We start from the raw sequence: 16,432 nt of genomic DNA, 5'->3' as shown, positions 1-16,432 counted from the left end.
TTTAAAAATGCTACATTGATTACACATGATTACGCAATACTGATTGCGTAAAATTCCCAAAGGAATTTTTATATAGAACTTCTTTTTTTTCCCTAAGACAAAAGTGGTTTCTGATGGATCACAAAGAACCCTTGATTTAAAATAGGATGGAAAGTGCTTCCCTTGCCATCTGTGCACACGCAATAGCCTGAGTCATCATTTCACCTGGGCAAAATCATCCAGGTCCTACCGAATTAAAACCACATCTTGCTGGCAGTGTTTAGGAAGTGTTTACCTTGGGGTAAAAAAAATTAAGTAAAAAACTTGGCATAGAGATAAATAACAGAATGTTTCCATAAAGTATATCTATACTTTACTTGACATATTTAAAGTTCAACTAGTTCTTTGAAAGGAACAGAAAAAAAACTTACTTGTCAGTCATCATAATGGGCTGGTCATCAGCAAATTCTTCTGGTGCAGGTACAAACATACTGACTATACTGGGTGCTGACAGCAAGCTAGATTTTGTAGCACCTTATGGCAATTAGGGGGAAAAAAAAAAAAGAAAGAAAATCACTAAACAGAAATCCAAAGAGCAAACTTCTAAAGAATAATCATAATGGTTTTACTATGCCTAGAAATAAGAAATAAAGTGTGTCCACAAAAGACATACAGCACATTCCTTGCTTCTGCCAGATTATTCCAATTACCTGGAACTATCAATTAAAAATAAATAAATAAATCCTTGGTGAAAAAAAGATGACAAATAACAAGAAGTCCAGGAAAGTGGGTACAATTGTATCTAGTAGGGAGAGAGGATGGTTCTACAGTTGCTATGAGAGTGGATATCAGAAGATTGTATTCTTCCCCCATACTTGTGGACAATTAACTTTCCACAGTTCTCAGTGACATGAAGAAGAAAATAAGTTCTTATGTCTCAAAATCAGGTCATCAATCTATTCATACCATCCCTAACAGAGCCACAGGAGAGAAACCAGGAAAGAACAGACAGAAGAAATAATTCATGAGGAGTTGAAAAATATTGAAAACATTGGAGGGCTGATCATTAGAAATGCTTTCTATTGAAAGTCTTCACAAATATCTTTATTCTTCAAAGCTGAGCTGTTCGCTGGGGGCACAGCCATTGTGATCATGCCAACATACGGGGTTACCTTTGCCTTTGGCACGTTATATGCACCTAATGTCTGACAGATGATTGTTTTAATAGGAAAAGTTACGTATAATGAAAGATCCAAAGTCTTGGCTTCTGAGAGCACTGCTTTCCAGAATTACAGCAATATGGATAGTCTGACTGTCTAACTTCTCTCCAGTAAGGAGAGTTTTCCTCCCTTGGTCCCTTTGTTTTCATTAAGGAGACAACAGCAATTGAAAAAAAAAATCCAAACCCAAACCCAAACAAAACTAAATAACATACAGAAAAGACAACTCTCCAGCTAGTCTGATTGCTCAGAAACACTCAAGAATAATCACACTCATTTATGAGCCATCAGAAACTCGGATCAAAGTTACTGTGATGTATGAGCTACATCATTCATCTGCAATATCTCATGATGAACATTTAAATATTGTTAGCAGTTTCATTCTCCAAGTCACTAAGACAAAACAAGATATTCTGTTCTTAAAGAAAAATATCTCTTTGTTGTCACATGTAGCTGCCATAAAAGAAACAGCATTACCTCCTGTTCCTATACAGCTCAGCTGCAATAACAAAGCCAGGGAGCTCAGCTGATAAACCTCATCATTATTTATATAAGCTGTCCCTCAAGAGTGTCTCACTCTAAAGACCAATTTATGAAAAGCTCATTTTGTGAACCAATTTTTAAAAGAGTATCAAAGCCCTTTTGATGCCAATTCAACCACAGATTAAATAATTCATTATTGACTTTCTGGTTGCTTCAATCTGTAGATTCAGATTTAATGTTAACATTAGCCTGTTCTGATAATATTTAAGTATGAAAACAGAAGGAAGCTTCTCTGTGTAAGGTTCAGATGGAATTTACTATGAGATAATCCTGTTATGGCAGGAAAAGCATATTTAACATCAGCTCTCAGGCAAAATAATCTAAGAAGCTCACGCCATTTCTGAAGTCCATATATCTGGAGTGATGAGGGTTTGTTTCACAAGAATAGGAAAGGTTTTCAACAAACATCTCACTAAGCATGGAAGGAAACATTTCGTCTACATAGAGAGTTTAGGACTTCATAACTGTCCCCTAAGATTTTATTGGATATGAGCAGACACTTCAGGAAGTCCAGAATACTCCAGTAATGTAGGACAACATCCAGAATGCAAGGAACAGGAATAGATCTTCAGGTTTTTCTAGACAAGTTTTTCCTTTCCCTCACAAATGCATAAAGATCCCTCTGCTGTGACTTTGGAAGTTTCATTGTTACGTTCTCTAGATTTAAGTCACCACTGCAGCACACAAATGCTAAAAGCAGTCGTACCGCGAGTTACCATGCTCGAATAAGACTTAACCACTCAAAATGAAAATGTCCTCTCTTGTTTACTGAAGAGTAGGAAAAAAACCACATGATTTAGGCAAAGAAGGTAGGTCACTGCCTCACTTGCAGGGCTGTAAGAAAGTCTGGATGTACTTCAGCTGAGAGGGAGGAAAGTTCATAAAGAAATGACATTCAACTCTGCACACAGAGTCTTTTATTTCCGGGTTGACAGCCAAAACAAATAACAGAGGAAAGCCAGTACTTCCTTATCAGTTGTTCCTGTCTTAAATTAAATGTTTTGTGTAATAATTTCCCAATAACCTACAATCTACAGGACAGTTGAGGGCTTTAAAACAGTTGATTGGAACATAAAATTCAGTACCATTTTGTACTAGCTATAAAACCTTCCTGGCAGTCTTAGCAGAGAGACAGGTCAAATGGACACTGAACTAACCTCTGATTCTTAATGGTGGTCCCTCCAAGTCAGGGTTTAGGCAAACAGGAACATTGCACAGCCTCTTTCCATGCTGTATCTGCTCTGTGAATAAAGAAAGAATTTCAGTCTCCGGAACTATGATTCTGGCATCTGTCACCAGTCACCAGCACCACAAGTCTTGAACGGTTAAAACAAGAAAAAGACAAATACAACTGCTACTGAAAAAAAAAACAAACAAAAGAGTTAATTTTTTAAGCATAGAGAGGAAGGGGAGAGAAAGACAAAAGAAGTCCATAAAGGAAAAAGGACACAGGTAACCAAATAACAAAGAAAGCATTTTAGAAAAATGTCATTTAAAAAGGGAAGGAAGTTCTAGCCATAAAGGTTCAACAAGATACAAAATATATGAACCACAAAAAGAGAAAGAGACAGTGTTTAGAAATACCAAGAGACTAGAAATCAGATATAGTTTGTACTGAAAGAAGCCAGGCACAGAATGATTTTATTCTACAGAGAGCAAGCCTGAGAAAAGAGTGGTTTGAAATAAGCAATGAAAGAGACACACATTACATATCCACGTAATAAATAAATAAATTACTAAAGCATGCATGGACGAAACACAAGTCATATACTTATGTAGGATGAGACCACCTCCTAGTTGGTACATAAATATACCAACTCATATTTTCATTTCTTAAAACTGTGGTGTGACATTGAAATTACAAATAGTCACACTGAGCATTTAACCCTGAAAAAAACCCCCACTGTTCAAATAATAATTTTACTTTTAAGGTAGTGGTTGAACAAGAGACTGAGAGATGAAAAGCTTTCCAGAAAAGAACATTTTCTTTTGCCTCTCCATGCTTGAAGGCCTTTAGCTGAAATTAATGTTGGAGGGAAAAGTCATAGATGAAGAAAGCTACTAAACTTGCAACAAGATTAACAAGACAGAGTTCCTAAGCAGTGTTGAGTATTGACTCATTTCTCTCGAATATAGGCTAACTACTTCTTGCAGAAAAAAAGCAGTAACTTTTCAATCTTTAAAACCCTGTCTGAGAGATCAGCTGATCCAGTTAAGTCTCCTCAATAAATAAACTTACCTGCTGATAGGACAAAACCACCACTGTTATCTTTGACAAATTCTGACCTTTATGATTTAAGGATCTCATGCTGAGCATGCTGTCCAGCAAACTGGAATAGAAAGGATAATCCTGAACTACGTACCACATCTTTAGCCACTCTTCAGCTACAAAATTTAGTTTGATGGAACTTCATGCTGAAATCTAAATTGGTGACAAATTTCAACTCAGTTATCCAGAGCTGCTGGTGAGATAATTCAGTCAGCAGAAGTACCACATAACATTTTAGGCATTCCTGTCTCTGGATGCATCTGGATCTGCTGATAAATTCCTAAGTAGCACGATTGTGTAATGCCACTAACATCAAGATGGGCATTGAAATATCTAGCATTTATGATAAACCAGAATGAATCCATTGTTTAGTGACATCTGCTATGAATTTGGTCATAACTGAAAATGTTTTACAGACGATAAAAACAAATAAAACAAGTAATGAGTAAATCTTGTGTTTAATTCAGTTTTCATTGCTTTCATTCATCTTAAAGGGAGAAAAAACAGTGAGTGAACAGAAACTTCATGTGTTCAGCATGAGCTGGCAGAAACTTCTCTAAAGAGAAACAAAACTGGCTGGTATAAGGCACAACTCTGTGATGTACCAACACCATTGTAAAAACACATGCAAATAAATAATTCCATGCACCAGGGATGAAATCCTATACTTAATGAAATCAACAGTGATACTTCCATTTCTTTCAATGAGGTCAGGGAATAATCCAGGTAATATGCAAAACTGTAGGCACACCACTGTACCAGAGGATCTACCTCCCAAATACGTAACTATTCCAACTCATACCAGGTGAGAATCTTGTACTCACTACAAAGATTCACTTTAGACTTGATCTTGATTACTTATCTGCGATGGTAGAACAGAAATATTCCTCTTTTTTTAAGTGGATTGTTACACAGTAATTGATTTAGAAAACAAAAATAAAGAACAATAAATGCAGCTCACCAGTATCCCAAGTGCTGATATTGTGAGGAGCACTAGACTGGTGTTCCAGCTGCCTCTTCATTAGCTGGTTCATTGTCAGAGCTCCCAAAGAGCCTCTTTTCATTTGTCTGAACTGAGCTGCAAGTCAGAAATGCAAAACGATTTCAGGAGCTCAGACAACACTTAAAACTACTCTTATTTCCTGATCTTACAAGCCAGCATTATATAAATACTGAAAGGATGATGACTGCTTGCTCTAAGGATCTTTCTCAAGTCAATACACACCTTTCACACAGCTACACAGGCTACAATTCTGGCTTCAATGCCATCAGTCAGAAGTGGTTTGGATTCACTGTGTCAACTGTCAGTGCCTTTTTATCTCCAAATATCATGAAAGTTCATCAAAACACTGGGTATCTGTGAAGTGTCAGATACTACCCCAAAATTCCCATTCTGAGTCAATAAATGTGTTCTTGAATCTCACTCATACACAATGTACCAAGGAAGGAAACTCAGTCTCCTCCTGGCAAAGTAAGGATTGCTGCTCTACGTCTGTGCTCACTGCAAGAAAACAAATTCACTGACACTAGCACCCTCCACCAGCACCCTCCGAGGGTACCACCAGCACCCTTTGTGGGTGGCACAACCTGAACATGACTCCTACATACCCACCACTCAGGCTTAACACCTGCACATTCTGCTGGAGTGTGAAGCCAGCACACCTTTGAAGATGAGACCCTTTTGTAACTCAACTGCCATATTTCCTACACAAAGCTATCTAGCAACAAGCATTCAATGTTTCCTCATCCAACTATTTACTTCTTTAAAAGGATTGCTTTATGAGATATTTCTCACTGGATAATGCTCAAAATCAAAACATAAAGTGGATTTAAAATTTTACACTTTTTGTTTATGTTGATTTGGTGCTTAGGAACATGACTGAAGGGTGGACTTGGCTAAATTACCATGCTAAAGGTAATTTCCAACCTAAATGATTCTATGTATTTTCTATGCTCAAACTGAAGAAGAAACAGATTATACACAATTCCTGAGTTTCTTACTTTTTCCTTCATTCATAAAAAAATTAAAATTGAATGAGTTTAATAAATTCACTTGGACAGTTGAGTCCGAACAATATATTTCCACCACTGAAAATAAAATCATTGTTCGCAGTACTAAGACAGAGTTTTAAGACCATGCTTGAACAAGGACTGTGAAACTGCTGACACAAATATCCAGGAAAGCTTTTAAAATGTTGCCTTAAGTATATGTTTAACTTCTTTCCTCAGTAGGGCCTTAAAACAAGGGCAACAAAGTAAAAGCTTTTCTGAATGATTATTTTCATCTGCAACTACATTCAACATCATTAAAAAGGACATTAACATAATATCAGTTAGTTCCGTTCTAAAATTCCGAACAGTATCCAGCTAAGCTGTGAAATTAAACTCAGCATTTCACATTATTAATTGTGATGAAGAACTAGAGATAAGGGATAAATTACAACTTTCAGAAAGCTCTGAAGGGTTGAGTGCCTTCTAAAATTGCTCTACTCAGTTTCTATCAGAGACTTTAAAATGCAGAGTAAGCAGAGTAATCCCTCACAAAACATACACAAGCCTTGCATAATAGTAAACACAATAAATACTTCAGAGGAAATCTGCACGCTGAAATTATTTTATTGAATAAAGTATTTCAAGTTTTCCTCATTATATCCTTTTCAGTGACACCCTTTCAAAGTCCACTTAAATTCTATTTTTGGTCCAAGTACAAACCTCTACAGCATTTTTGCAAAGCAGTCCTGGTGTAACTGAGCTGGCGGAACTGAAGCAGACCAAGAGACCATTCCATATTTCACTTTTAAAAGTTATATTGCAGTTGCCTTTCAGAGCAAATTAGGAAAAAAACAGAATTTCCATCGTTTCCAGGGCAATGATTTTAAATAGATGCTTTATCACTTTATCAAGCACAGAATTTCCTGATAAAAGAACAGCAATTAATGTTAGAACTGACAAGACTGCTTGGAGAGCAGATGACTGTCAAAACAGAGAAAATTATCTCTTTGAATTTTCTTAACAGCTTTTTGTGATTGTAATTAAAAAAATTCCATGCATATTTCACATGATCAGGCTATTGTTGAGCAGGTTTGTATTTCCAGGACTATTTAGCTCATTTCTCAAGGACAGCCATGATTTCAAATATTGATTAGTTAATTAAAAAAATAAAATAAAAAATAAAATAAGAAAACCAAAACACAGAAATATAAAACCAAAACCAAAACCAAACAAAACAAAACAACAAAACAAAACAAAAAAACAAACAAACCAACCAACCAAACAAACAAAAAACCAAAAAAAAAAACCAAAGAGCTGCCAGCCTTTGAACAGTGTTGGAGCCAGGCTGACTGCTGTGGATCAGCACGTAACTTTTCATGCCTGTGACTGACAAGTGGCATAGGGAGGGAAGTTTTCCCTTATCAGGTTTTCTCCAACAAACCTAACAATCATGAGAAAATCAGCAACCTTCATATAGTAGCTGGCAACTCTTTCATTTGTTAGCTAGTGATCTACACAATCATCCCTCCGTTCCTGTGGAATTCTCTACTCAAAAAGAGAAGTTCAAAGGCAAAATCTTCCTGTCACAATCAGTGATGTATGCTTCCTGTGGCCAGGCACTGGTTGTAAAAGTAATGTTATCTCTTTGTGTTACTGAAGTGTCTTGTGCTCACAGTCCTGATCGGGGCTTTTTATGCCAAGCACTGTAAAGACACACAGTAGGTCACAACTGTTTCTAAATGGACAAGAGACACAATGGAAGCATTCATGTTCTTTTTTGCAGCTGGAAACTGAGGCACACGGAAAGAGGAAAGAAATATTTACACAGGAACTTAGGCTTAACATCATACCAGTAATATTTCCAATTTCACAGAACCACAGAATATCCTGAGTTGGAAGGGACCCACAAGGAACATCGAGTCCAACTCATAAGTGAATGGCTCATATGGGGATCAAAGCCACGACCTTGGTGTTACTAACACCATGCTCTAAACAACTGAGCTAATCTCAGTGTCATATGTTGGTATTTACAGGAACCCTCAGCACTCAGCTAAACCCACAAGAGGTAGGTCTTAACTGGTACCTCTTCAGCTGCTTTAGGAAGTGACATCTGTATCATTAGGTGGCCAACAAATGTACTCTGACTATGAGATACACATGACATGAGACACGTGTGGGAAAACTGGAGAGGTAAGATCTAATTCAGAGTATTCAACTTGCATGTCTAAATTAACACTTTCCTTTAATAGGTCAGAAACCCCTTCTGATCAAATCAGCAGACAATGAATTTCAGAAACTGAAATTTAACATTTGTATAGCAATCTGAAATTGAAGCGCAGCAAGACAGTTGAGTTGATCTAGCAGTTCACTGGTATCAAAGGTCATTTCCCCTCCCTTTTCTACTAGTCAGAGTTCTGTCCCATCAGCCTTCAGATGTGTTATTTAGCACTACCTAGATGGACACACCATTCTGAATTTTGTTAGTGTTCTAACCGTGTTATCTTCATGTGCTCTGTTAAGCCATGTGTCATGTCTACTTGAGTCAATATAGTTCATTTTCAATTGAAATGGATATGGGAGTCTCAGATAAATAGTTACCACATTACAGCAAGCAGCTGAGGAAGTGGCATTCAAGGTATTTTACAAAAATTGCATGAGATTCTTTCCCTAAGGTACAGCAAGAAATGTATCAAAGGCCACAGTAACAGCCCTGTGGAGTTCTCATCCTCTGCTTCTGTGCACTGACAGTTGACAATGCTTTAGTGAAATACTGCTTTTAGCTGCTACCTACTTTAATTCAAGAAAACCACAGTTATCAAACCTGCCACGTCACAACAGAAAATCTTGTACCCATTAACTGCTAAAATCCTGCTGACCATCGGAGGTTTAACAGATCTAATTATATCCAACACATTATTTCCACAAATCCATGAAACTCAGAGGAAAGAATTTACCATACATGATATGCATTTGCTGCACAAATACAGTAACTTTGATTTAATCATCAAACCAGAGGTAAACTTACTTGATATGGAAGAGTGACTACTTGTCTCTGGGACACCTGCTTCAAGGGTTGGTGCAGATGATGATTCTCTTGGCATTTCCAGTGTTGAAAGTCCTTTGGCAGCAGGATCTGCATGTGAAAATTGTGCTTTTTCAAATCATTTCAGTCATCCATACACCATCTGGCATTCCCAGCAGTTTTAAAAGGATTCAGTGTGTGTGTCACAAGAATTTTTATAGGGGAACAGGGATCTAGTGCTCAAAATCACTTTTTAAAGGAGATTTCTGCCTGTGGTCTTTAGAGCTCAGAACTAATAAATGCACATCGTTTGATCTTGATCCCACTCACAGAGTGATTATTGGAACCACCAACATGGAAATAATAGAGGTACCACTGATGTAAATCTAGTTTAAGTGATGGTTTAACATCTTTTAAAAGCCTTATCCCCAACATGTTGTCTGGTTTACCCTTCAAAAGGCTGTTGATCCAGCAGTTGATCCCAAAGATTCATAAAGTTTAAGATTCTTTCACTAAAAAGATTCCACTTGGTGTTACAGAACTGGCACAGCAGTTTCAGGGATGATAGTGCTAGTTATTGCATGAAAACCGGCCCTTATGAATGGTCAAAGAAGCACTGAGCCTAATTGCACAATTCTTTCAGGACTCTGCTTCCGTAAGAACCCAGTTCAACAGGGTTCAAAAGCACTCAGCTCTCTTTAGTTTCTATAAAGCTCCAGTAGTTCTTCAGCTTACTACAACCATAAATGGGACAATAGGCCTGAAACATAAAGGGAACAATGTAACTATGATTACACTGAACGATTGCTCCTTGTGACAGTGGAATAACATAATAAGAAAGTACACTGTGATTGTCTCTGAAGCAATTAAGAAAAAAGTGAGGTCGGGAATGCATAAATATTCCCCCTCACTGCACCACACAATTAAAAGCACAGCAGCATACAGTTTTTCAAACTGTTTCACAGATTCAATTGGAAACTGAGGAAACAGAAAAAACTTACTTTCTCTCCACCTGAAAAAACTTAGTAACAAAACTTTGCATTGAAATCACCTGAAAAAACTTACAGTACACAGAGGATTCCCCATGCTTGAATTTTAAATTTTTAACAAAGATTTAAACAGGCCGTGTAAACTGTGTGGATACCTAATACAAAAGCTTTTAGTGTATAAAACCAAAATATGTGTGTGTCTGTTCCTAAATGCAAACTGTGGTTAATTCTAAGTGCTCCTAGTTCTGAAGTTCACAGCCTGCTCAGCTTTGCACTTTGTGATCCACTCTGCTTTCCACTGCCTTATGCTGGCAAAAGAAATAAAGGCCAAAAATCACTACACCAGAAGAGAATCAGTGTAGCACAGACTAGTTCAGCAGGATAAAAGGCACAGAGGTATGACCATTTTTCTGACTCCCTCCATAAAGAGGCCATGGAGTTTCACTCCTTAACTTTGAATCAGAATGAATATTTTTGTCACTGAGCTCCACTTTCTTTTCAAATGGGCCCTCGCACAGGCACAATGCCTGTATCAGTACATTCCTTGTGAGAAACAAACACCTGGAAGCATCAGCTGCCTGGGACCACATCAGATGCTACATATACGCATCTCTCCCTATAAATATACACATCTCTCCTTACACCAGTCTGTTACTAAAACCTTCATGCAGTAATAAGCCTTTCAATTGGGTCAGTGAGCTCACCTGCCTCCTTCTGCTCTCCCAGCTTGTCAAGGATGTTAAAGGAAATGTCCAGGTATTCTCTCTGAATAGCACTCACAGCAATCTTCCTCTGCTTTCTCTGGCGAGGAACAATTTGAATCTTAAATTCTGACTCCTCAGTCTCCTCTTCTTGTTTCTGCTCTGCGTTTTGTTCGGTGTCAGACTCTGTGTTGGTATCAAGTTTATCACTTTCTGTTTGCTTTTCAGAATCTTCGGGGACTTTAATAAGGACTGTTTTTACATTAGGGCTTGGAATTGTTCCACTAGGTCTAATTTCCTCCACATTGAGCTCCGAGTTATCATCAAGGGACATTTCTGGAAGGGCAAATGACTTCTGCAGCAGGTCCCTTTTCTGTTTCAGTGTTAGTGGGTTCCCAGAGGACACGTCCTGAGGTTCTTCCGGCTTAACTAACTCTGAAGAGTCCTTTTGAGCTTTGGGAGAAGTGGAAATTATCTCCTCTATTCCTGATGAAGTATTGTTGCTTGTATCCTTAGAACTAAAGTCTTTGGAGCAATCTTCAATGCTGAACTGTACCAGAGGAGTTGTGCTGAGGCTGAGTGCAGAGACGTTGATAGGAGTTGAAGGAGATGACACGGCAGTTTTTCCAGAGACCTCATCGTTCAGCGGGTTTGTTGCTTCTTCTTCTTCATCACTCTCCACTATTCGAAGGGGAGGAAGTGGTTCAAAGACTAAAGAGTCACTGTCTGAAGTGGACAGCACTGAATGCTTTTCAGGACCCGATGTTGAATCAGAGGACAAATCTATCAGATCTAAATCTTCCTTGGGACCAGCAGGTTTAACTGGGGAGTCCACTTTTACTTCATAGGTTTCCATGCAGTTTAGCCTAACTTCTGGTATGACAGGCCTTCTTGTTTCCTGGAAACTCTCTGTACGAGGAAGACTTTCTTGCGTTTCTATATTTTCAGCTTTAGTAGAAGAATTCTGCCGAGATCGTCCATAATCGCTCTGCCTGTGCACGGCATAAGCAGCAGGGACAGGTGGTTTTTCTAAGTCACACCGGTCTATGCAGGACTTCCTGCGATGTTCATCTAATGAAAACAACAGGGAGTCTGCATTCCCTATATCAAGAGATTTTTGTTTTAGAGAGCGCAGTTTTTTTTTCTGAATGCTTTCTTCTCTCACACAGCGTAGAATACTGTCTTGTAAGGCCCCCGTCTCTCTATATTCAGCCAGCTCTATTTCACCTGATCAAAACAGAAAGAGCTAATACTACCTCAGTTGGAGACTTTTGGCAGATATCTTCATCTTTATCTCACAATTCAACATGACTAGCATTTCAAATACAAACCCAGTATTAGTCAAAATTGTCCACATTCATTTTAACCTCAGAATCACATTACACAGATTTTTACAAAGAATGATAACAAAAACCTGCCACTTGGATAATAGGATTTATCTAAAAACTGTCCAAACTCTATACATCCTGGACAGATGTACCCTGAAGATAGACTGTTTAGCCTTGTGCATTGAAAGAAGACATTTCTACAGATACTTGGGCTGGCTGCATGTAGTACACCTACATTAATTTACTGCAGCAAAGTGGGCTTAAAATGGATGCTTCTAATTCAAGAAGCAAGGGTAGTATCAGCAGTAAGTCTAGCAACTATCACACCTCTTAGTCATAGCTCCTTGTCCTAGGGAGGAGGGAAGCAAGCACAGTTACACTTGCTGGTACTACCACTGCACTGGTATTTTGCTGTGCAAACATACTCACTGAGAACATTTAAGGGGTTAACACTGTTGTATTATTATTATGAATTACATATTTTCACATAAAACAGGATATTCCTAATCATCAATATCCCCATATTTCAAAATACTTCACACATGAATCACCACGCAAAAAAAGAAGTGAGAAAAGTTAAAGTAGCTGTTTGCCCTAGTCAGAATCATCCCCCCCACCCCATGCAAACACCTGAAAGAAAAAAAAGGCAGGAGGGTGGTGATGGAAATCTCTTCAACTTTTTTTAGGCTATTCATTTCAGAACCCTAAATTTGAAATCAAAATAGTTCCAACTTTTCAAAACCCCCAAATGACCATTTTTGCCAATGGGAAAGCGTAACATTTGCAGCAGCAACAACAAATTTGCTTACCACAGAGTCCCACCTCACCAACAAAATCAATTTCTAGTAAAAAATTAATTTGAGTAAAAATCTTCAGCCCAATGGTCAAAGAAAATTCCAGCAAATCCTCATAATTTTTTTTAATTCAAAAGAGCTTAATGTTTCAGAGAACAACTGCTGATTTCAGATATTTTTATTCTGGAATGCCTACTCTGAGATTCTTGAAAGATAATTCATTCAGGAAAATGAGGAGTATCTGCTCTTTTAACTCAGATAGAGTAGTTGTATTCAAATCAGGCAGTGCAACAAACTCTACAAAGAAAGGCGTTAGCTTGAAACTAAGAGTAGGAAACTGTATTTCTACATGAATTTATACCAACAAAACAATTCATACTTCTTTGAGCATTCATCTCAACTGGCTGATATTTCACCATTTTGCTGCCACCAATTCTTTTCAGTCTTGCAAAGAAAGTTTGAGACTCTTTATTGCAAGGTCCAGTTGGTGTATCATGAATATCAGATTCATCAAAAACACTGTCTTCCTCTGCTGGAGAAAGAAAAAGCTTTATTACTCTTAAGAGAGCACAATTTCTCGAATGAAAAGCTGTCTATGTAACAAAACCCCAGCTAGTTTCAACTAAATTTGATTGAAAAATGAAGAATCATCTGAAGTTTGCAAGACAATTTATATCCCAGGTATAACTTTGTCATTCTTGTTACCTCTTCGGTTAAAGTCAGAGATAAATGAAAAATGGGTTACAACACAACAAAAGTATACCAATGCTTTTACCATTCTGAGCTGATCTTTTCTACTGATAATAATACAGATTGTTTAGATGGAAGAAATACACTTGATTGGGACACTGACTCGAGTAAACAACTTCTGTAATGCTCAGTGAGAAATGGTAAACTGAAGAAGACGGAAATTACTCAAAGAACTGCAGGGTCAGTTATAAACCAGCAAAATACGGAAGTGAAAAAGGAAGAAACGGATAATCTGGAGAAGCTGGTAATAGAATAAGACCTAAGAGTATGAACTATGAAATTATTAATATAAGTAGTAGTAGTAAAATGTTATGCTCTGAGACCTGCCAGTTGAAAACGGCAAAGAGAAAGAAAGATCCAAATCTATTTATCCATCTCAAAAATGCCACATCATCTGTATGAAATGGCTATTAAAAGAAACAGAAATAAAAAAAGGAAAAATCCATACTTATCACGAGGAATCATTCTGTGATTCTACATCCAGTGATTCATCTCCAAGGAAATAAAACACTACTGGGACCATAAAGAAAACAGAGCACTCAAAAGAAAACCAAAGTTTGCCTTGTTTATTCTAGCAAGCAAATATGGAGAGGAAATGCATTTGGTGTCTAGGAGTGGAGAGGCAAGTAAGTCAAAGAGTTAGAATGGACAAAAAGTGAAGACTTAAACTCGACATAAATATCTTTAGCTTTGAAATTTCTGGAAAGTGCTAGTACATGTGAAGCTATGGAACTGCCACCTAAAAGCACCAGGGCATAAGATACATTATTGAAATGACAAATCCAGAAAAATCAAACAAGGCTGATAGTAAGAATTTCTACATGAACTGGGTTTAATAAGTTAGATCACTTTTAATGTCAGGTCCTATGTGTGACTTCTTCTTCCCCTTGGCAACAAATGGTTCTTCTCACAATATTTATCACCAGTTCTACAGCAGTCTGTATACTTGATTCCCACAACACTCACAAACCACACAACAAAGTTTGGCAGAAAAAGTAGGAAAAAGGTTCAATAGTTGGAAAATCCATCTTTAGTACAGGGATTCTTGCTGCCTGACAAGAAATTCTCATCTGTTCATTGCTCTAAACACCACTTTTGATGATGATAGCAACACACACACTACCTGACCAGAGATTAAACAAGTCTCCTAAGAAAAAGTGGGAAAGGTTTCAACTTTCCAAGTCCCTATGGAATTATATTGGCTGCTTCTTGCAGATGGAAGAAAACTTTCCTACATCCTCCTTTTTCTGCAGTCTTTCCACAAAGGAGGAGAATAAGCCCTATGGTTAAGTCAGTATTTACAGAGTAAAATGCGTCCATTTATGGTCCTTTACCTCCACGCAGCCCAAAGCCCATCACAACAGCTTTGGAAAGCAAGTAAATATTATTAACCTTACTGTAAACATAGGGAAACAACGATGAAGTGAGACACAAGGCCACCCAGGGAACCAGTGTTGGACAAGCTGGGTACTTAGTCACCTCACTTTGTCTTAGAAACATCTCAGAATCAATCCAGAAAGTGAATGCACTTTGTAAATGTATTATTACTACCCTCAGCATTATTAAGTCACTATGAATTAAATTATTAACTTGGCTCAAAACAAAGATAAATCTATAGTAAGGCCACAGTTATTTAAACACTCTTAGCCCTCCACTACCAATACTAAACATCCAAGTGAGTGAGAATATGCGATACATAGGTTAAATCCATGTTAAGCTTGCTTTAATTTTTGAGAGGTGAGTAATAGGGTGTTCAGATAATAAAAAAAATGTGTTCTTCTTTTGCTGAATATCTTTTCACAAGCAACAAGCAGCAAGAGGAAAAGGGACCAACATGCATAACAAGAGTGCTTCTTGGATTTTTTTTCAGAAGTTTGCTCCACACTAAGACGACTGTTTGAGAAGGAGGATGTAAATCACAAACAAGCAGCTAAAAGGCAAAATAACTGAAAAGCAGCTACAGATTATCATCAAAAGAACCTGCTAAACCTGATAAAACCTTTTGATCACTAACACTTACCATGTAATAAACCTCACAATTGTAAGGAGTTACACTCAGTGACACCATGTGACTTCAAGCCCCAAGCTTACACCAGCTCACATCATCAGAGCACCCTTGCAAGCACATAGAGTTAACAATCGAACACTGACTCTAGGGGTTGAACCATTCTCTTCTGCCGTTAGACATCCACAAATACATTTGCATTAAGCTAGTCAACTTCAGCTCCTTTAACAGAGAAAAGCAAACTATAGACTGAATTGATAATTTTCTCTTTTCTTGCTATGATTCCAAGCCATTACAATGTAAAATCAGAATGTGGCATTAGGCTGGTTGCACACCTTGCGTGTGAACATGGTCAGTTAGCACTGCCATGGAAAAGGCCAAGAACTATCACCACTATCATGGTGACTGAACCACTAAGTTTAAGACACACTCCCCCCAAGAGATGTGAGACATCTCAACCTAAGGAGCAACTGTGAATATCTTTTACTGTAGGTGGCTATAGCTGGTCAGATAAGTCACACTTCAGACTTAATTCTGAGTATTATGTTCTAAGGTTTAGACCCTATTTACCCATTTCTACAACAACTGCAAGATTTAATGAATTAAATCAATGACTATCACACAAATCAGTGTTAAAAGTACCTTTCTCCTTCTCACTGTATCGGCTTATGTTACTGTTGTCACTATACAAAGGACCAGCAGTTGCATGGGGCTTGCAGCTGTGATACTGAGCGTTGAGGGTATTGACTGTGATGTGGATTAGGTGAAGTACAATCTTGCTGATTTCACAGTCTCTGTAGGGGTACTGTTCAGCAAAAGAGAAAAACTTCAGCTTAAAAA

General features: G+C 37.8%; 1 protein-coding gene across 10 annotated transcripts in view; it reads right to left on the bottom strand.

Moving 5' to 3' along the window:
- Positions 1-16,432, bottom strand: part of UNC79 (unc-79 homolog, NALCN channel complex subunit) — a 107,649-nt gene that overhangs the window by 36,624 nt on the left and 54,593 nt on the right. For 5 of the 10 annotated variants that reach the window (XM_027729409.2, XM_027729413.2, XM_027729412.2 and 2 more), the window contains 7 exons: positions 16,235-16,397; positions 13,217-13,369; positions 10,719-11,942; positions 9,029-9,136; positions 4,973-5,089; positions 2,900-2,983; positions 411-513 (listed from right to left, as the gene is read on the bottom strand). In XM_027729409.2, the coding sequence (XP_027585210.2) occupies positions 411-513; positions 2,900-2,983; positions 4,973-5,089; positions 9,029-9,136; positions 10,719-11,942; positions 13,217-13,369; positions 16,235-16,397 (1,952 nt within the window). The remainder of the gene's footprint in view (positions 1-410; positions 514-2,899; positions 2,984-4,972; positions 5,090-9,028; positions 9,137-10,718; positions 11,943-13,216; positions 13,370-16,234; positions 16,398-16,432) is intronic. The other 5 variants (XM_027729419.2, XM_027729410.2, XM_027729408.2 and 2 more) reach the window with 5 other exon arrangements.

Source organism: Pipra filicauda, unplaced genomic scaffold (assembly GCF_003945595.2).
Source record: "Pipra filicauda isolate LSUMZ 115617 unplaced genomic scaffold, ASM394559v2 scaffold27_size4233163_pilon, whole genome shotgun sequence".
NCBI classification, from domain to species: domain Eukaryota; kingdom Metazoa; phylum Chordata; class Aves; order Passeriformes; family Pipridae; genus Pipra; species Pipra filicauda.
Note: the sequence above shows the minus strand (reverse complement) of the source record. Positions and strands in the feature narration are given on the sequence as shown.